The sequence below is a fragment of the Triturus cristatus genome, chromosome 8 (assembly GCF_964204655.1).
Source record: "Triturus cristatus chromosome 8, aTriCri1.1, whole genome shotgun sequence".
In the NCBI taxonomy this organism is placed as follows: Eukaryota; Metazoa; Chordata; class Amphibia; order Caudata; family Salamandridae; genus Triturus; species Triturus cristatus.
This window is the reverse complement of record NC_140591.1, coordinates 1,303,967,536-1,303,989,235: the sequence shown is the minus strand read 5'-3', so window position 1 is coordinate 1,303,989,235 and position 21,700 is coordinate 1,303,967,536. Positions and strand designations below refer to the sequence as shown.

Below are 21,700 nucleotides of genomic sequence, written 5' to 3'. Positions count from 1 at the left end.
ATTAAAGTGGCAACCAGTCGTGAGAAGACCATCCTTCAAAGCACTTTGAACTGCAGATTCTTGGCTGCCTGGGTACCCGAGAATCACAGTATTTTGCGACGGCTACTGTTCGCAGTGCTCCAAAGCAGCCGTACTAAACCCACAGCTGCAGGATAGAAGTGTATGTCATGCTCCTGGTCTCCAGACTGCTGCTTTCTTCTACTTCAAAATGGCAGTCACCTGCCTGAGGGTTTGTAGCAGCCTCTTAATACAACTCCACAGCTAGTTCACTTCAGCTTTTCATTCCCTTTTCCTTTCCCTTTCCATTAGGGATGCTCCCACTTGGTTTCCTTGTGACTATCCCATTCAATTATGTATTCTTTAATGTGGTGCTTGATGTCACTTCCTTTTCCTGTTGCTTTACTATTTAAAGACCTCAGTCTGGTTGGAGGGTGCGGTGCAACTAAGCAGAGTTATTTTCCTTGTTTCCATGCTCTCTCCAGTTGCCAATCTCATTTCTTCGCTCTTGGGAACATACATGTCTGTAAAACTCTTTTGGGTCTTAGCAGTAGGGAGGAAAATGCTATGGAAACAGTACATCACAGTAAGATAGAAACCAAGGACATACAATTAAGTGATCTGACTCTTTGATCCTCCGAGTCTTTTCCATGGGCTCTTCCACATTTCACTGGTTTCAGGAGGTAGTCACACTTTCGTTTCTTCCCTCTCCCACTTAAGAATTAGAGCAAAGCTGCCAGGAACTGGATGTCTGTAGGAATTTGCTGCTTTCCCAGGAAGGTCCAGTTCCTATATAAAGCCTGTTAGATTGCCACTTTTTAGAAGACAATTTATGGTCAAAAGGTTTCCAAGGTTTCATCAGAAGGTTGATTTATTTCACCAAGGCAATGCATCATGTTGAGGCTGTTATACCTTTAACTTCTGATTTTATGGGGGGAATGGCAGACTTGTGGGCAGAAGCATGGGACACATTCTGGTAGGATAGGATGATAGTTGAACTATAAATGTATTCAACTCTGTAGAGTGTCTTAATGGCTTCAGTCTATTCTCTCTTGATCTCTATAAGCAATATCTTGGTATGCCTTGGAAATGCACTTCTACATAATGACGCTCGAAGGCTTGGACTTGGTTGCAGAACATTTGGGCTTCCCTTTTTCATCTGCTCTCACGTTGTGAAGGACGCCACGCTGTACGCTGTGCTCTGCCAAAGGGGAAACACCGTTGCTTGAAACCGGATTACCACGCACTCGGGACTGCGAGGACCAGGGTGCTGTGCGCGTCCCACACCAGCTGCACCTGGTCCTCTGACTCCTCCCCCGCTGACCTGATTACGCCTCGCGGCCCCCGCTTCGCGGGAGCCGCTCGAAGGCTTGGACTTGGTTGCAGAACATTTGGGCTTCCCTTTTTCATCTGCTCTCACGTTGTGAAGGACGCCATGCTGTACGCTGTGCTCTGCCAAAGGGGAAACACCGTTGCTTGAAACTGGATTACCACGCACTCGGGACTGCGAGGACCAGGGTGCTGTGCGCGTCGCACACCAGGTCCTCATCCCGACTCCTCCCCTATTCCTGCCTCCCTCCGCTATATTAACAAAGCCCCACTTACACGCGTTAGCGGGACGCGTGCGGGTCGAAGCTCGGGGCGAAGACCGGGCAAAGAGCGGGCCGTTTGAGGCCGTTCGAGGGCGGTCGAGGGCGGTCGAGGAAGGAAGAGGATTATCTCCCTGCCCTTAGTTCAACCGGCACGTCTTGTGTAATAGACTAGTCAAGGATGTCTCCAAGGACAACCAGGAGTAAAACATCGTCTGCTTTGGGGGCCCCCACAGGTACATTGGACACATATTTTGCCAAAGCAGGGTCCCTTCTTATAGATGAAATTACCGTACTGGAAAGGCGCATTTCTCAAGAGCTAGAATGGGCTAGAAGATCTTCTCTGGGCCCCCTGCAACATGTTACATCTCCTGTGCTTCCAGTCAGTGGCATAATGATGAAAGAGGAGGGGGCAAATGCAACAGTGTGTAATATATCTGAGCATTCGGTACTTGGTAACTCTAAGAATTCTTTATCCGAGCATGACTTCTCCACTCACACGGAGTTTAGCTTATTACCCCTCCCACTACCTACTTTATCTACATTAGCCACTACCGCCAAACCCAGTTTGCTTGATAAAGAGTCAACCCCAACTCCCATAGTTCAGTATGACGCTACCACTGTGCATTTCAGGGAAGGAGCAATCCCAAAAATAAAGAGAGGGGCACAAAGTACAAGAGGGGGCAAAACGAAAATCACTAAACGCTCTTCCCTACGCGACAACAATGTAACCACTACGGTTAAAAAAGTCACGAGTAGATTCCAAAAACAAGGGCTTCTACCCTCTAGTACCCAGCCTAAAGATAAACAAAACATAACTGTTGCTCCAGGAGAGGAGGGCCTCACATTATCGAACATTGGTATACTTTTGAGGGATTTACTTAACCCTATTCTAAGCTGTTTAGTAAAGATAGAAAAAGCCTTAGTGTATCGACAGAAGGATCCTACTCGAGTACGGGAGGGCTCCAATGTACACAATCAGATCCCATGTAATAACTCAATAGCTACCATTAACACTCTCACCCCTGAGACTTTAGGGGAGGTCGGTTGCCCGATCTCACAACCCATACCACTGCAGGAGTGGACCATCACCTCTGCAGTGCCCGTGACCCACATTCCTATAACAAAGGTTAATGGCTCAAGCGAACAACCGAAGATAGTCGCACCCCTTACCACCACCAACGGTTATGACCCAACTATTGATCTACCGCCAGAAGCAATACCATATACCGTAATTCTAGTTGGCATCCCCAATTTAAATCCTACTATTAGAGAATCAATGGGGGCCCTGAAGAATAAGGTAATCCACTGGCTTTCAATAAATAGGCCGCTACCAGAAGGAATATATAGTGAGGTGATGACGGTGAGGCGAATCCCCTGGATAGGAAATACCAGGAAGTCAATCCAGGGAGATTGTGCTTTGATCAATTTTAGAGATCCTTCCACTGTCTCGCATATTTGTAGCTGGCCTCATCAGTCACAAGGGTCACAGATTCGCCCCCTTCCTTTGTCCTTTTTCTATCCTACTGCTAATTGCGAACCAGGAGAGGACTGTTGGGAATTAGTGTCTAGAAGGGCAAGAAACCAGGTCCTTAGAGTATTAAGAGAAATCCCCCATTTTAGGCCACCACGTCCCGACTGCTTTCCCATCTACAATAGATTTAGTAGTCTCGACATGGTGGATTGACCAACAAAGATACAGGAGGAGGTATCTCTTGGGCTTAATGGCTTTACTAACATACAGACTAGGTTATCTGTTCCACCTGAAAAGATCACAACTACTGGAGTACAACAAGTCATAGAGAAAGATCCTGGTATCCTCCTTCCAATGTCTAGCCCACACGAGGAATCTCCACTCCTTGTGGTGAGTACACTGGAAGCCTCACCCTTAGAGCAGGATACGAGGGAGGCTCCCTCTGCAACTTTAGCATCAGAAAGATCCAATCGCCCCTGCCTCAAGATCCTATCCTGGAACGTGGCGGGTCTGGCTAATAAAGTTAACTGTCCGGAATGGAGCACATATATTCAGGCCCAAGACATCTGCCTCTTTCAAGAAACCTGGGCGAGAGAACATCTCCCTCATGTGGGTTTTTACTACATTCTCTGCGCTGGCAAAATGGGCTGGCATAGGACGTCCCTCGGGAGGTTTGGCTACTTGGGTATCCACTGACCTGGGATGTAGGGCTGTTGTTCATCCACAAAATTCGGCCGACATCCTTGTGGTCCGGCTTGAATGGCTGAACACAAGTAGTCTCCTGTTGATTAACGTATATTCCAGACCAACTAAGATCTCGCAGACCTCACATTCGATAGAGGAGCTGGCAGTAGTCTTAGATAACATCCCGCAGGGTATCTCTTTCCTGATAGGTGGAGACTTTAATTCCCACTACGAGCCCCTCCCAGGCCTACTGGTGGACTTAGCCGCGGAAGAGGATATGGAATGGTCCATACCTCCCTTGCAAGCATCGGCCCCTAGAGCTTGGACCCCTCTTGCCACACAAATTACCGCTCTAACCATGAAATATGGCCTGCGGGCATGTAATGGTAGGACAAACTCGGATAAACCAGCTAGCTATACTTTTAATAGCAAAGGCAGGGAGTCAAGACTGGATTATATACTGGCCCCCCTAGCACTGTGGTCATGTATTATTGACTTCCGGGTATTGCCCAGGGAAGACAGTGATCACAGTGCGCTGGAACTGGAATTTGCTCACCTCGGCTTAGCCCCTAAATTGAGACAGAGGGAGTCCCTGGAGGCTGGGCTTGGCCTCACACAAAATGGACGTAGAGTAAAGTGGGAGAGATTTATCTCCAACCCAGAGAAGATATCAATGCTCTATGTGAGGGTAGTCCCCATACTCGAAAAGGTTTACGCACTCATGGCCTGCGATACAACTCAGAGCGAACAAGAACAATTAGGGCAGTGCCACAGAGATCTCTCTGAGACAGTATCCGCAATCCTCACTCGCATACCAAAGAGGGTAAATGGTTGCGTTGCTGGATCATCTTGGTACAATAAGACCTGCCGCAACGCCAAATTAAGCCTATTGACTTCTATTAAGGCGGGTATGGGAAGTGAGGTAATTAGAGCCAAGAGATCTGCTTACAAAACCTTAACTTGTAATGCAAAAAAAGAATGGGAACACCAAAGATGGGAAACCCTCTCTGCATCTCTGGTCAGGGGTGACTCACCCTTATTCTGGCGAACAGTGAATACTGGTTCAATGGAATTGGCTCTAGCATTGGAGCCGAACATTTCATCAAAGTCATGGTCAGACCATTTTCATTCGCTATATCAACTACCGGATGGGGAACCGGTCGCTTCCCATCCTCTATTGGTTGAAGTTTCCATAGAAATGCCCTTGTTTACAAGCAAGGAGGTTAGAGTGGCTATAGCCGGACTGGCATCAGGCAAGGCTCCTGGCTTGGACGGTCTCCCGGGTGACCTCTTTAAGCAGGAGCCGGATGTCTGGACTCCCTATCTAGTCTTACTGTTTAACTACATTCTGCGTGGTATGGAGGTTCCTGTTACTTGGCTGGGCGCAGAGATTGTCCCTATTTACAAAAAGGGTTCCCCTCTGCTCCCAGCCAATTACAGACCTATTAGTCTCATAGACGTCCCACAAAAAATCTTTGGTAGACTGATTCTGGACCGACTGCAGGTCTGGATTGAAGACTACAATATTCTGAGTCCCTTCCAAGCAGACTTCAGGAGGGGGGTTTCAACGGTGGATCAAATTTTCCGTTTAAACCTTCTCTACTGGAAGTCAGTAACAATTGAGGGGGGTAGTTTATACACCATATTCGTCGACCTGCGAGCGGCATTCGATTTAGTCTCCAGGGACAAACTATGGGCAGTCCTGACAGCTTTAGGGACCCCGGTTGATTTGCTTAAAATCCTGAAAAAACTACACCAGGGCAACTTTGCAAGGGTAAGGTGTGGCAGAGGATGTACCCTTTCGGAACCTTTCCCCGTTGACAGGGGGGTTAGACAGGGTTGTGTGCTTGCACCTACCCTTTTCTGCCTCTTTGTCAACGGGGTTTTTAATCATTTAAATAAGATAAGTAATATTGATGCCCCTAGGTTGGCGGGCAGCAGGGTACCAGCAATTATGTTTGCAGATGACACCCTGCTGCTCTCCAAATCTCCTATGGGCATACAAAGGGTCCTCGATGGATTTGTCGACTTTAGTAAGTCGCACGGCTTGGAGATCAACACCACAAAAACTAAATATATGATCTTCAACCCGCCCGCCGTAACCCGACCAAGCCCGCGGATAGGGGCTTCTAGTCTTGAGAGGGTATATACCTTGGAATATTTGGGAGTTATTTTTAATCAATCAATGAAGTGGGACTCACACCAGACAAAAGTAAACTTGAAGTTAACGCAGATGACGGGCGCCATCTTTAGGACGATGAGTGGGCTGAATTATAAACCACTAGGCACACGCCTGCACATCTATAAAACTCAGGCCAGGGCGGCTGGGTTATATGGGGGTGAAATCTGGGGACACACACCTAACCAGAAATTACAGATCATCGAGAATAACTTCCTGAGGCAGTTGACAGCCCTACCACCAAGTACACCATTACTACCCTTAAGATTGGATATGGGCTCAAGACCCATAATGGTGGAACTTGGTCTTAAACCCCTAATGTTCTGGCGCAAACTATGGTGCTCTCCAGAGCTTGAGAATTCTAGAATGGAGTTACAAGAGATTCTGCGCCTTACAAGAGCTGACCAAGTACCATGGCTTCTCTACGTTAAACATTCTTGCGAGTTAATAGGAAGACCCGATTTGTGGTCTGACCCAGCTAATGTATGCCGAACGACCTCCCGCAAAACCATTTCTCAGGCCTACTATGAGCACAATCTACATGTTTTATCTATGAAGGATAGGGCTGGGTGCTTAACTGAGCATTTTCTGGAATTTAAAGACACATATTACCGGGAATCAGTCCTAGATGACATTGAATCAACGCTAACTAGGAAACTTTATCTACAATGGCGTTATGGTACTTTGCCTTTAGGAGCTCACACTGCCACTTGGTCGCAATCAAATTCAGCATCACAATGCCCAGCATGTGGCCACCCATCTGAGTCTGACTTGCATATCATTTTCTTTTGTCGAGCCTATCATAGATCAAGGAGATATTGGATCCTTCCACTTCTAAAAAATCTGGGCTTTAAGCAGCATATTCCAGCTTATAGAATTTTAAAAACCGATCTATCTGCACCCACAGTATTTGCAGTTGCGAAATTCTTAACAGCTATGTGGATTAATTGTGATCGCTGCATAAAATCCAAACACGGTGATTGAACATTTTTTCCCATTGCTATGCTGTAACTCTTAATTGATGTATTTTAACATGTGGCGCGCAACATGTATTTTTTATTGTATGTTTATCCTACTATACTCTTTTATGGCCCGAGTGGCCGAAATAAAGCTGAAATGAAATACATAATGACTACCATGAGGGAGAGAATGAGATATAACATGATAACTTACTGGTTATCCTCATTACCCTTGGACCAATTTCTTACTCTCACGATCATTATGCATGACCCATTGTCACTAGTTGTACAACCCTCACTGAAGGGGTGGCTAGTTCAGGTGAAAGCTAGCCCCATTTATAGAAATCAGACTCAGTTTGGGAAGGTGAGGTTTTCTAATTTCTGCATTTTTGTGTTGTAGTGTACCTGAAGGATTCCCCTACTATGTAATGACTGTGATGAGAATCAGCAGGACTAACAGTAATAGGGTTATCCACTAAAGAACCACAGCATTTTAGGACACCCTAAAACAGACCAGGCACTTGTAGCAGAAATCATCAAGGTGCAAATAAATATTTGGCTTTGATATGGTGGACGACGAACCTGCAATATTAATGGAAAAATTGCTACAGGTTAACCAAAGACCTGCACCATTGTGTAATCGATGAAAGCCACAAATTAAACAGAAGTGCAGTTCACACTTTTACATATGGCTAAACTTCCTCACCATTCTTTGACTCAGAGATGACATTAGTTGGCTTACAATACTTTCCAAATTAGTTTCTAAAAATGGCTTCCAGGAAAACCAACATACAAATTGACAGATTTACAGAAACTAAAGTGCTCACCTATTTGTTAAGGCCTGAATCGCAGAGTCACTCCACCCTTGGTCAATTTGAGAATGACAAATGTTATTTCACTGGAGCCAGGAATGACCCAGCCTCTATCGATGTACATTAAAGACAAATGGTACTACTACATGTGTTTTCACTGTCATTTACTTTAATTCTCTCAGACAGCGTGAATCACAGTTGTACATTGCTATAGCTTCCATCACTGCAACTGCACTTTCTTACCACATACAACTTTACATTCCCAAATATAAATTTCATAGTCCTGTTCTCCATTAAGTACTATCCTAATGTACACACTAAATTACATGCTTTCAACTGCGTATTATTAGTCAAAAATCCACCTACTTATTACTAAAACTACCTTACAGTTGTGAATACAGAATATTTCTGTTATATATGTAATGCAACCATAGATACTCAGATTTCAGACACTATCAATAACTTTGCCTACCATCTCTTTACATAGGGTTAGTGATAGAAATAAATAGGGGGCCTGGTTGACAATGCAAATTGTGCATGTTAGATCAGCCTATAATTGCCAAAAGCTTGATTCAGAGGTGCAAATAACTCAAGAAAGGCAAACTTCTACTCAAATCAATTTACTCATGCACAGTAGTGCAATGTTATGCTTGAGTAACTCCTACACTAGGGCCAAGCAGATAGAGAGCCAGTGCAGATTTCAAGTAGAAATTTTTAAAACACCCACAAACTTGGCTGACTTTCTCATAATAATCGTCATAGTAAATCCATTTCCAGGGCAGGAAACGTGAATTGTTTCTTGGGTGCAGCTGTACTGTATTTGAAGTGTGCATGTGTGTTTAAACATTGCAGAGTGATTAGCACAATTTGCCAACATTTTCCAGGAGTACTTCTGGAAAACTCCAAAAGTCGTAGAGTGTCATTCTTTGAATTCTTTAAATTTGAAATCTGCACGCATGAGAGGTAGTGAGCCTGAGCAGGTTTCCAAATATTTCTGTGAAACGGGTCCTTATGGTGTATCTCTCTCATGGAAAGGTTAATCCTAAGTATACATAAAATGAAAAATAACTTATTCCTAGACTTAAGAAAGATTCCCTCAGCACAATGAACATGAATAAATTACATGTACGTACTTTAGAGACTAAAAAGTAAACTGCAATTTAAAGCTGAATTTGTGCATAAATGTTTATTCTCACCTGAATCCATTTGTCTGGTATAGCCATTGCCAGTCTGTAGTCAAAGCCACAGCCTCCTTGTTTAATTGGACAACAGAGAGCTGGCATACCTGAAACATCCTAAAAAGAAGAAAAATTACAAGGTAACTAATTTCATACCTGTAAATTCACACTGTGTAAAAACATGTTTTGCATTATGAGGCCATAGTGTTTGCATATGTAGACAGCCATTCCAGTGGGTTCAAGCAAACACATGAAAAGTTTATGGAAGTGATAAACTGATACTCTTCAGAAAACAGGCTTATTTGTCAAACATTTCTAATCTTAAAACAAACTTAATTTAAATTATGGTTGCCAACAGCTCAGGGCACTATTCTGAAAGAAAAGCAAATGCTGATAAATAATTCCACTCAGAGTAAAACTTTGCCTAGGTGTAAGTTAGATGACACTGTTGGCAATATAGATATCCCAATGTTGGAAATAATTATGGCAATACCATACATGCTACATATATAGGCTGGTAACATTTCAGTGTGCATGCTCCATTATAATATTACAACATAAAAAAAGCTATAAAAGGTTTGTAGATTTTCTAAAATGAATTTCGAAATATTTTAATTTCATTTGTAGAATAGTGCATGCAATATTTATTTAAAATACAACACATTTTGAAGCTACATGGCTCCTTTGACATGGATTTATCAATAAAAACAAACATTTCCTTTGTAGATCACTTTCAGTATCTAAACACCAAACAATAATATAACACATTTCAATCCTTTCCTTATGGCCATTTAACAGTTACTCAAAAATCAAAAGTAAAAACACTATTGATATGAGAGTTTGAGGTTAGAAAACCAGTGAAAACCTACATCGGAGCCTCCTGGTTATAGATTCAACTACTTTGTGTGTACCATATTGTAATGCACTACTACTGACTTGGCATTCATCTTGGAATGGTTTGAGGAGGTGTGTATTTATCAAACACAATTCCTATTTTTCTTATAATAATATTACCAATTTTGCTTTCAAATCCGTGCACATACGTGATCACTTTGTCTCCATTCTAATCATCATACTGATTCTTGTCAATGTTTATTTGAAATTACTTAATAACAAGAAGTTTTGCAACCTTGAACAGATTAGGTGCAGCACAAGTTCATCTGTAGAATAAGAATTACTGAAGTGTTTGAATTTACTTGTTCTAACATATTTTTTGTAATAACATGCTTTAGCTATTTATATTACAGTTTACTGGCACAGATTGATCCGTAGTTTGAGGTTTTACATTATCTCCAAGTGCGGAACAGTGACACTCATAACAATCTCAGTCAGTCCATGTCGCTCTTAATTACTGCTCTTAATTCATGACTGTAAAAGAACATGTACCTTCATTAGTTGCCAATTTAAATAGCTATTATATATTTTTCATTCTGTTAAAATGATTGTTAGTAATACAATTTGTTGCCAGTGTAGGATTTCTTATGTGGCCTGACCTCAACGCTCTAAATAAAGATTGCATGACCATTGTTTCAATATAGAAACAGAATATGAACTCAACTATTGCTCAATATTTTTCTCAAGCATACCACAATATTTCACCGCTCAGATTTGATATTGTTTCAAGTGTTAGTGACTGAAAAAATGCTTTGTCAAAGAGTTTGAGGATCAACTATGACATGCGGAAAGACAAGTATAAAGAAGGAAATCGGATACAATTTTATAAATCTTTGCAGATTGAGCAGTTTCCAAATTTAAAGCAATTTGCTTGTTGGGTTGTATCAGTTTTTAGCACAACGTACTTGTGAGAACAGACATTTTAAATAACAAAATGAAGTAGGTCAAGTCCAAATATCGAGCAAATGTATCTGATGAGCATTTGAAGTCCATTCTAATATCTGGCTCCTCAAGCTTGAAACCTCGTTTTAATTTTAAACTATCACTGAACTATCAGTTCCATCATTTCCATTGATCTTGTGCTTCATGTTTTGTGGTTTTGTTTACAATTGAAAACTCCAATTATCAAAATAGTGTAGAAAGGTGCACACTGAATTTATTTCTGGTTGACTCTTACTACTGGCTCAAGTTTATTTTGAATTGTTTCGCTTATTTTTAAACCGAGTGTGGTGAGTCTGTCTGCAGCTCTATCTCATCACAAGCTGTTTGGTAGCCACGGGGGCTGGGGGAAACACTTTATGTTTTAGCCTGTTTTTAAAAAAGACCAAATCGCTCGCTTAACACTATTTTATACACACTGAATTGAATATTGCACATTTGCTTACTTGCACAGAAGTCTGTCTTCAGCCCCGGTCCACCGCAACTATGTGCTGATTGAGTGGAGGGCAGGGCTGACAGCACCTAGGTCCACTGTAAGGTACTTCCGGCCAAAGAGGGGGCGAAGCTGACCTTCAGCTTGCCCTCCCACTTAGCTCGATGTGCCAGCGTGAGCCCGCAGCGGAGACACGCAGCTGGCACGCCAAAGGCACGTTTAAGGCAAGCCCCTCTGCACCCGACGGGGACCAGGGGCCAGGACCCCTGCTCCCTCTAAGAAAGACCCAAGGAGCCCTCTGTGCTACTCAAGAGTGTCACTTAAAGAGCTAGACACCCATGCTTCATGTAAACAAACATCATGCGTGGAAGCATCCCCAGGGCATACAGAAGGGCCTTTCTCCTGTATGCTGTGCAAATGGTGCAGCCTAGCCCAGCCCGATCAGTCACAGAAAGAAGCGGATGATCAAATGAGACTCAACTGTATCTACTTTAACGCTAGGTCAGTGCCCAAACACTCCCTCGAGATCTGGGACACCATCAAGGAGACAGATCCAGACCTGGTTTTTATTACCAAAACCTGGCTGGGTGATAACTCCGCGGACATTGCAAACACCATACCCCCTGAGTACAAAATACTAAGGCAAGGGCGGAAGGGTGGGGGACTAGCTATTTTGTTTAAAGATTACCTTAATTGCTTCCTCATCACAGTAGCTCAGCTGGGAGAGCATGAACTGCCATTTGAAATGTCTAAAGGGGATCATACCTTATTTGGAGGGGCTGTGATTTATAACCCACCTTGATATCAGGCAGAATTCAGTGCCAAACTGCTTACGCAGCTATTTCCCGCCTGCATAAAATACAAAATGTATTTGGTCATCGGAGACTTCAACGTCCATTTTAAAAAAATCAACAACACGGTGATAACCAATTTAGAGAATGATATGCTTATTCTTCAACTAAAACAATGGATTAAGGTTCCCACACACATTGCAGGGCATACATTGGATCTATTGTTTTCCAACATAGAATCCACCTTAGTTAAGGAGATCAAACCAGTCACATGGACTGACCATTCATTAATTAGCTTCTCATTCTCCCCACACGTGATATCAGCAAGAGTCACCAAACCCATACATGGGACCTATAGAGCCTGGAAATTAGTCATGCCTAACTCATTTCATCTCCACTTCGCTCCTAACGATCTAGCAACACTGGGAACACTACCCACTAATAAAGGTGCAGTTAACCTTGAAACAGAGATCACTAAGACGCTGGACCAATGTCACCAAAACTCAAATCTAAGTCTAGAAATACGGTATCCGAAAAGTGGTATACAATAGAACTTAAAGCACTGAAAAAAATAGTGCAAAACAATGGAACACAACTGGCGATAGTCCAGAACGGACCTGGATAAATCAACGTATAGAACAGAACTTAGGGGCTACACCCATGCAATTAAGAAGGCAAAAAGGGCATACATTGCAGCACGAATAAACGAGAATGCAAACTCAGCAAAAGAGTTATATAAAATAGTGCGCAAACTATGCAAACCGACTTGCATGTCCCAAACTTTGCATCCTTCAGCAGAAAGTTGTGAAAATAATTAGCTTTTTATGGACAAAATAAGCACAATCTACTTGTCATTTAACACCATCACCCCAGTGAATTTCATCAACTTGGAAAGCAGGGACCCTCACCCTGACACCCTCGCACGTCTAGGCAGCTTTGTCCCTTTCACAGAAAAAGAGGCGGCTAAGGCAGTGGGGGGGGAAGTCAAATCGGGATCCCCTCTCGACACCTGCCCGCATTTTATTTTTTGACAAATCATCCTACCCTGTGTCCCCATTTCACACAGCTGTTTAACCAATCTCTGGAGACAACAGTCTTCCCAGAGACTTGGAAACAAGCCATAGTGACCCCCTTATTGAAAAAGATAGGCTCAGATGTAAACAACCCAGCCAGCTATAGGCCAATCTCCCAGCTCCCCTATCTCTCCAAGGTAATGGAAAAACGAATCCATAGACAATCATCTAACTATTTAGAATCCAACGAGTTGCTGGACCCCTCACAAACAGGTTTCAGGGCCACAAATAGCATGGAGGCATCTCTCTTGGCTGTCCTAGATAACATCAGATCATTGTTGGACCAGGGAAAGGCAGTAGCCATGATCCTGTTAGACCTTTCGGCAGCTTTCGACATGGTCTCCCACCAAATATTATTGGAAAATTTGCACGAAAAAGGGATACATGCAAAAGCCCTTCAATGGCTCAGTTCATTTCTGTGTAACAGAACTCAAACTGTGCAACTGGGTGCATTCTCATCTACCCCAAAAAACCTCAGCTGCGGCGTTCCGCAGGGAGCATCCCTGAGCCCCACTCTATTTAATGCCTATATATCATCTTTGGCAAAAATTGGTACGAAATGGGGCTTTGGGATTTGCTCCTATGCGGATGATACGAAACTGACAATGGCCATCGAAAACAGATGTGAGGACACCAGAGCCAACCTCAACAACTGTCTCACTGAAATGGCAACTTGGATGTCAGTGCACTGGCTAAAGCTCAACGCCGAGCAATCTGAAATCCTGCTTCTCGGCAGAGCCAACCACATCTGGGATGCGTCATGGTGGCCCCACTCTCTGGGTGCGGCCCGAGCACCAAAGCAGTGTGTAAAAAAATGTGGGCATCACCATTGATAACCCCCGATCAATGCAGGACCACGTGTGGGCCCTGTGTGGCAGAAGCTTCACCACACTGAAGCTCTTAAAAAGGCTATTCCCCTGGATTCCAATGGAAAGCAGTAGGGCGGTCACACAAGCCCTGCTTGTCAGTAGGCTAGACTATGGAAAATCACTTTGTTAGCATGCCAGAATACTTTTTCAAACGTCTGCAAGTGATACAAAATGCAGCGGCCAAACTGGTGTGCAACCAGGGCAGATACAGCTCCACGACGGAATGCCTGAGGCAACTTCACTGGCTGCCCATGTGCCAAAGAGCAAGATTTAAACTCTTAGGACATGCACACAAGGCACTCCATCGTACTGGCCCCAAGATTCACCAGAATAGAATCAAATTCTACGTCCCGCCCAGGTGCTTAAGGTCACGCTCCCTAGTGTTAGCGGAGACTAAAAGAATCAATAGGAGCAGGGCAGGTGAACGCTCCTTTTCGCACCTTGCAGTGTTACATTGGAACGAGCTTCCGATGGAACTACGGCTAACTGAAGACTATATGACATTCAGGAAGAAACTTAAAACCTATCTATTTCCTTAGAACTGCTGCCACTGACCTCAATTAGACCAACTCAACTGACCACATGCTACATTAGTGCCGTGATATCCCAATGGGATGAATGTCAGGCTTTATAAATAAATAGATGAAGTTCTTTCTCAGAGTGTGTTTGTCTGTGTGCCACAAAATTGGACAAGTTCTCATTTCATGTAAAATTTACATTGTAAATTTCCAGTATCTAAAATGAATTCAAAATCGAATAGCCTGCTTTTCTTATGCGATTGTGTCAGGGCATTTGCTAATGTTTGACATTTTTACTCATATAATTTCTCAGTTTAAGCACAGCACCGATTCTTTGTAATGATCACATTTCTCTTTTGATGTGAATCATATCATGCCGATTACAAAAAAAAATGATCCAAGTAAAACGTATTCACTCATTTAATTTTTATCCATATAAAAGATTTTTTTCGGCCTCCGAAGAATTGTAAAATATACCATGTGGCCCTTGTACTGAAATGTTTGGAGATCCCCGCCATAGGGCATAATGCATTGTAATTATAAGTTTGGACATGTACTTTTTGGTTTTACATGCCTGGTAGCGAACAACTCCTAAATTAGTTTTTCACTACTGTGAGGCCCAGCTGTCCCATTCAATAACATTGGGTTGTTTTATTTAATTTCATACGAGCTAACTTCTGATTGGGACGAGGTAGACAGTTCGCATGGTATCTAAAAAACTGTTATGGAAAATACTCTTTACAATTTTGAAAATGCCACTTTTAGAAAGTTTGAATACACAAGTGCCTTTATGCTATAAATATTCAATTTAAGTATGGTGAGTATTGCTTTTCTTTCAGTAACTAGAGTGTTTATACAAAACGTGCAACAGCTCATACTCGTGCATACCTTGTGACCAGCACCACAGATACTGTCTGGGATGCTTTATGAAGTAGCTGAGGTCATGATGAAATACCTGGGTGAGCAGCTTTCAACCAGCTTCATTTTAGCCCATTTTTCCTGGTGTTTAGTGGCTTTTCTGTCCCCGCCCCCTCTGGGTCAGATTCTGTGTAAACACCTACAAATCTGTGCAGAAAGATTGTATCCATCATGGGGTATGGGCACGACATGTCTAGGTGATCCTCCTTTTTTCTTTGAGGGGGTGACTAATTTTTCCCCTTGTGTCTAAAGGGCTTTCTTCCCCATTTGAGGTGTATTCTCTGTAAATTCAGCAAATTGTCCACCAGAGAACAGAAAGACAGTTTGGAACTTTCTGGGGTGGGGGCTTGGCTTGGTTGGGCCACTCTCAACCCTTTTTATTTATTTGTCCCAATTCTTTTCACTGATTTCTAATGGGCTTTCTGCCTCCCAGACAGCAGATGGGGGAAAATCCCAAATTAGCTCCCAGGGGAGCATAAACATTGCATTTGAAATTTTAGGGCCAAGGCTCAGCCCGATGCCTAAACAAGCTGCCCGACCCCTTTTCCTTTTGCGTAAAGAACTCCATGTGGTCTAGAGGGATTTCTGCCCCCACAGCTCTCCCTCCTGTAGCAGTTTGGAGGTAAAGACCTCTAACATGTCATTAGCACTGAAGTGGATAAACATGAAATGAAAAAGGACTTCTTTACTTCTCTCAATTATATTTATACCATTTGACAATGGACTATTTTCAGACCCCCAGCTTCAGTTGATAATGTGTTATGCTAAAAAATTGGACAGGCTGTAATCTACAACGACAACAATTTTGGTGATGGCTGCTGTCAGAAAGTGAGTTATTAATTTGGGAAGGGGGGAGACACTTGGCAACTAAACAGATCTTCAAGTAAAACTCTCCTCAACCTTGACTAGCTGTGGCACCAGCAGCAGGCAGATCCCTACAGAACTGTATACTAAGGGCAAACAATACCAAGGTCAAGACAAAACACAACAAAATTCCCAAATCAATTTTGAAAAAGAGAAATTCGATAAGCGAAAAGACAGCTGTAGCCGGAGTGGTTCCACAAGACCTAATAACTTTTCCATGAGTTCCTGTTCTGACAGTTGACAGAATAGCAAAAAGTTTTGAGAGGGGGGGGGGGGACCTTGATTTTCTTGCACTCCTTCGGTACGCCTTCCTTGGAAAAGGCTCGGCACCTTGTGCCAGTACTCTATGAGTGGAACAAATTACTAAGTCCCACTTTACTCCAATTGCTGAGTACCTTCTTTTTGGTTACACCTGCAGTCCCCAGGTCCTCAGCCATGTAGTCTTTCCACCTGCCAGGGCTACAGCAGGATTAATTCCCCTATGGCTAGCTCATTCCTCTTGGATTCAATAGTCCTTTTTTGTTTCCCTGGAGCAAGCAAACAGGCAGTAAGCCACCTTACCATTGGAAAGGAGTTCCAGTGCCTGGGTGCCAGCCGGAGCCAGAAGACTTTGGCTGTTATTTCTTCCAGCAGGGACACATTTCTAATTGACAAACTTCCTACCATTATGTGATGTAGATTCATTAAAGCACTTATTTTAAGCTCTATATAAAATCTAAATAAACAAGATAATGACCAGAGTTCCTATTGCACAGAGGTGCATGGCAGAGGGATCATAAATACACTAGCCTCCATTGACCAGCTTGAAAGCAGCTAACCTATTTTGGAGAGGTAATAATATCTGTAGTACTCCTGTTAATAGTCACTCATACATTCTACTTATGCACTGAGATTAACATTTGCTTCTATTTTCAGATAATGGATCATTATTGGGTCTGTACTTGGGACATCCAAGAGTAATACTTCAGAATATAAGCCTACTCTTCAGAATTATGACATTTCCCATTATCAAATACTTCAATGGTCATCTTCATGGTTATGATTTAAAACAGTTTTGTAAGAAATTGGGCTGTTGGTTGACCAGGTCTGAGCCATGGTTATGGAGCACCCACAATCTTTGTCAGAATAAGGCACTAGCAAACCCCAAAATAACCTATTGCAACCCCCAGTAGCTTGGCAAACAGTCTGGCTTATCTTAGAGCTAATTTGTGCAACACTTCAATCCATATTGCAGTGAAACACCACACAAAAAAAGTAACCCACACCAGATTGGAATAATAGAATCAGCTTTAATAAATACAATAAGACCAAAATGACAAAAGTGCAATCAGTAGAACCGGAGATGGGAAGATTTAAACATTGCAGTGAAAATCGAGCCAAAAAGCTATTAAGTGGCAACTGTAGATATCTGGTCACACTGGACTGAGACAAAGTCACAAGTTCAGGCTGATGGTGATGGAGCGCGGGCCGGCTACAAGGACCCAGTTAGGCCTGCTGAACAAAGTATCTTAAATCCTGGTTTGTGGCGCACTGAGAGGATCGCATTGAAGATGTGTTGCGCAGTACAAGCGATGTGTCAGTTCCGAGCTGCGGCGTGGCTGTGATGAGAGGTCCTGTGTTGTCATGGAGGATACTGTCGGCAAGTGTTACAATGTGGAGTCCTGAGTTGAGGATGCGTTGAGTAGTTGGGGCGATCCGTCAGTTCAGAGGAGCTGGAAGGCGGAGTCCTGCGTCATCAACGAGGGAAAAGAGGGCCTGTGCCGAGAATGCATCATGCAGCAGTGGTTCCAAAGTGGCTGCAGAGGCGATGGAGGTCTTTGCAATGGCTCTGATCAATGCAGCAGCGGATATAATTTTAATCTGCTCCGGGTTGCGATGCACAGCAGAGGAGATTTATCGGCTCCACTGGTCCACAGGGGAAACAGCCTTTACAACGCAGCATTTACCAGGCATTAACTCTACCACACAGGTCTTTACCACATAGGGGTTCTATGTTCAATAGATACAGGTCCAGTCCTTCTCACCTATGCATGAGGGCAGCAGGCCAGCACGGCAGGGTTGCATTTCCTTCTGGTCAGCAGTCCAGCAGAGTGGCAGGCCTTTCAGCACCACAGCAGTCCATCTTCCTGGGAGAATATCTACAGGTTCAAAAGTTTACTGAAGGGTTGGTGTCTGAGGTCCAATATTTATACCCAGTTCTGCCTTTGAAGTGGGGAGAAACTTCTAGAGGCTTCTCTTTTGAAATGCACAGTTGACTCCTCTCCCCTGGCTCCAAACTAACAATAGGTGTTATGCAGCTGTTTGGAGACAGTACACAACCTTTTCAAGTGTATGTGGGGTTGTGCCTAACTAATTTCTCCCATCCTGCCAGTGATGGCCCATGCAGGCACACCTAAGCTCTCCATTGTGTGTGGTGTGGCTGTCTAGTTGGAATACACAAAGCCGAACTGTCAACTACACCCAGGCATGTGGCTCAGAGACAGGCTGCAAGCAACAATGGCTAAGGCAGGAAAATGCTAACTTTCTACAAGTGACCGTTTCAAAATTGTAATTTAAAATCTTACTTCATCATAAGTTAGGATGTTTCATTACAATTACAAAGACCCTGAACATGAACTGGTTACATGTGATAAGATAACTCCACTGTTATGCTATGAGAGAGGTAGGCCTTGCAGTAGTGAAAAACAAATGTAAGTGTGTTTTACTACCATGACATGTACAGCTTAAAAGCAATACTTGTATTCAGACACTTCAGCATCAGCGCTGTCCCACCTCAACATCAGCGCAGCAGCACCAGCTAAGCAACATCCGAACACCAGCTCAGCACCACCTCCCCAGCATGACTCCGTATCAGCACTCAGCGCCACCACAGCATCACTCAGCAACACCTTAGCACAAATGCAGCACAAATGCAACATTAGACCAGCACCACCTCAGCATCACTTAGCACCTCCTGATCACCAGCATAGCACTGCCGGAGCATCACAACAGCACCACCTCAGCATCAGAACCACCTGAGCACCAGCACAGCACCCCCTCAGCATCAGCACAGCATTAGTACAGCTTCTCATCAGTGCACCACCACCAGTGAAGCACCAACTCAGCATCAGCATAGCACCTCCTCAGCACCAACACAGCCCCACACCAGCAGCGTGTCAGCACCAATAGAGAACCACTTAAGCATCAGGGCACCATTACCCCAGCATCAACGAAGCATCACCAGAGCATCAGCGAAGCATCACTCAGCACCACCTTGGCACAAGCTCAGCACCACCTGAGCACCAGTGCAGCTCCACCACCTCAGCCTGACTCAGCACCACAGCATCACTCAGCACCACCACAGCATCACTCAGCACCACCTCAGCATCACTCAGCACCACTTCAGTCTGCCTTTGGAATCTGGCATCTGTTGGTTCTCCCCTAGTGTTCGTCCGCTGCTCATGTTGCAATTCAGGGACTATTTCTCACCCTTCACCCTCCTGTTCATGTCCCCGTTAACCCCCCCATAGCAACAAAAAGCTATAACAAATAAGCATTAGAACAGGCAAGAAGTTGCCAGAATTGCAGGGACAAAAAAAACATTTTGTATGTTATTTTTTTTGTTTAATTGGGTCATTCAGTTGAACATAATGTCTTCTTGGTTATATATAAGGTAACAAAAATGCTTATAACACTCTATATAGCTCTTCAACATGCTGCACAGCAGCCACACTGCTCTACAACATAGCTTAAAGACATTAACATAGCCAATAGCTCTGGCTAAACATTTATAAAGTCCCAAAGGCGAGACCTATTGGCTATGGCAATGCTTGTTTTCAGTGCTGCCTCAGCGGATGCTACTAATTGTCCATACTAGATTGTGTTTGTTGTACTTGCACTGCTCCCACAAATCTAGATACCAGCTTAAGTTTTAGATTCCAAGTTACAACTTCCTTCACATTTACAGTGCATCTTAAAACTTTCAATCTTCAATTGTGCTTTTTATGTATATGCACTATTTAATCTGATAATAATATTTACTTTTCTAAACAGATGATGATCCCCCCCCCCCCCCCCTCCCTCCTGGAGTAGGAGTTGGGGACCAACAGGTTGTCGCAGACCACAGGTTAAGAACTATTGCACTAGACATAAAAGAACCAAGCATTCACACTTAAAGCAAAGTACACTATGTCAGAAAAAGCTTCCTTAAAATATACTAATGAGGTAGTCCTGCAGAAAAAGCACTGAATACGCTGTGTGCTCCAAAGCATTTCAAGCACATACAAAGTAATGTAACTTCAAGCTAGCTGCAAAAACATTGTACAGCATACCACATTCGGTTATTTGCTGAAGAAATAAGAACTTTTCACTTTGGTAGGAGTTATTCCAGTGACATTACACACAGGCTGGAGTTCATTCTCACCTTGTACAATTGAAAATTATATCAATAGTTTTTTTTATCCTTTTTCCTATTTCTTTTATCATGAACATGAGGATCAATTTCACATTTTATATGGAAGTCCCCACTAGAAAGAAACTGATGTATTGAAATTGAAGTAGTTTTCAATTTAGAGAGAATAAATTGAAGACACGTCTTGTAAAAAAAAAAAAGTATCTCAAAACCAAAGAATAGGCAGGACTGCACTCTGAAAGTTTCATCTGGGAGGAAGGTTGGTAATGAGACGACAGCTCGGAGGTAGGATCCCATTTTACTTGAAATGAGCTAAAGGATCAATATAACAATCTGAAGTTTTATGTATCTTGTAATTGCTTCATTTCATCACTTGCTATTTTTGACGCATGATGTCAAAATGCTTTGGATTCTTTGGTTCTGCTGTTTTCAGTTATTCCTTATATTAGCCCAGCTCTGATAAGTCACATTACTGTGGTTTTCCTAGAGCCTAAAGTAAATTAAAGCTCTTCACCTGATGTTGCCACTGACCGGTTGAATATGTTGCTCTCACGTACAATATTTGTTCTTCACCAAATTGAAAATATATATTTTTAAGACAGATTTTGACAAATAAAGTATTCCAGTCTTTTGAGTGTTTCCACCCTTTGCAACAGCCTTTTTTCCTTCATCAATAAATCCAGGTATGCCAGGAGTTTGAGTGTCTTGAGCCATCAAGTTGCAATGGGGTCTTTCATAGGAGGAGGACTTACTTAAATTAAAAAAAATATGTCCTGCAGAGAAACGGAAAAGAAGCCAGATCCGCATTTGCTGTGGTCTAGAGGAATTAGATGGGTTAGCTCTATTGTTATTGACAAAGACAGTTGGTTTACTTTGAAATGTATTAAAATAATTAAAACATTTCTATCAACTGCCAACCGCAAATACACTTTCGCTTGACTGCATGCTCAAGTGGCGCCACTTGCATGGAATTTTCCATGACAAAGAATTGTAACTGGACAGCCCGGGCTTCCTACTTGCACCAGTGGCATCTGTTTTGATGCACTGGGCAGTTCCAAATGAACATTAACAGACAACCCTTAAGCAAAGCCAAACTGCAGGCCATGACTAAGGGTCCGATTTCGATGTCGGACGGACTC

At 43.1% G+C, this 21,700-nt stretch overlaps 1 protein-coding gene across 1 annotated transcript in view; it reads right to left on the bottom strand.

The window, feature by feature from the left end:
* GBE1 (1,4-alpha-glucan branching enzyme 1) overlaps window positions 1–21,700 on the bottom strand; it is a 753,232-nt gene that overhangs the window by 206,716 nt on the left and 524,816 nt on the right. Inside the window, exon 10 of the mRNA XM_085623022.1 lies at window positions 8,891–8,989. Coding sequence (XP_085479148.1) covers window positions 8,891–8,989 — 99 coding nt within the window. The remainder of the gene's footprint in view (window positions 1–8,890; window positions 8,990–21,700) is intronic.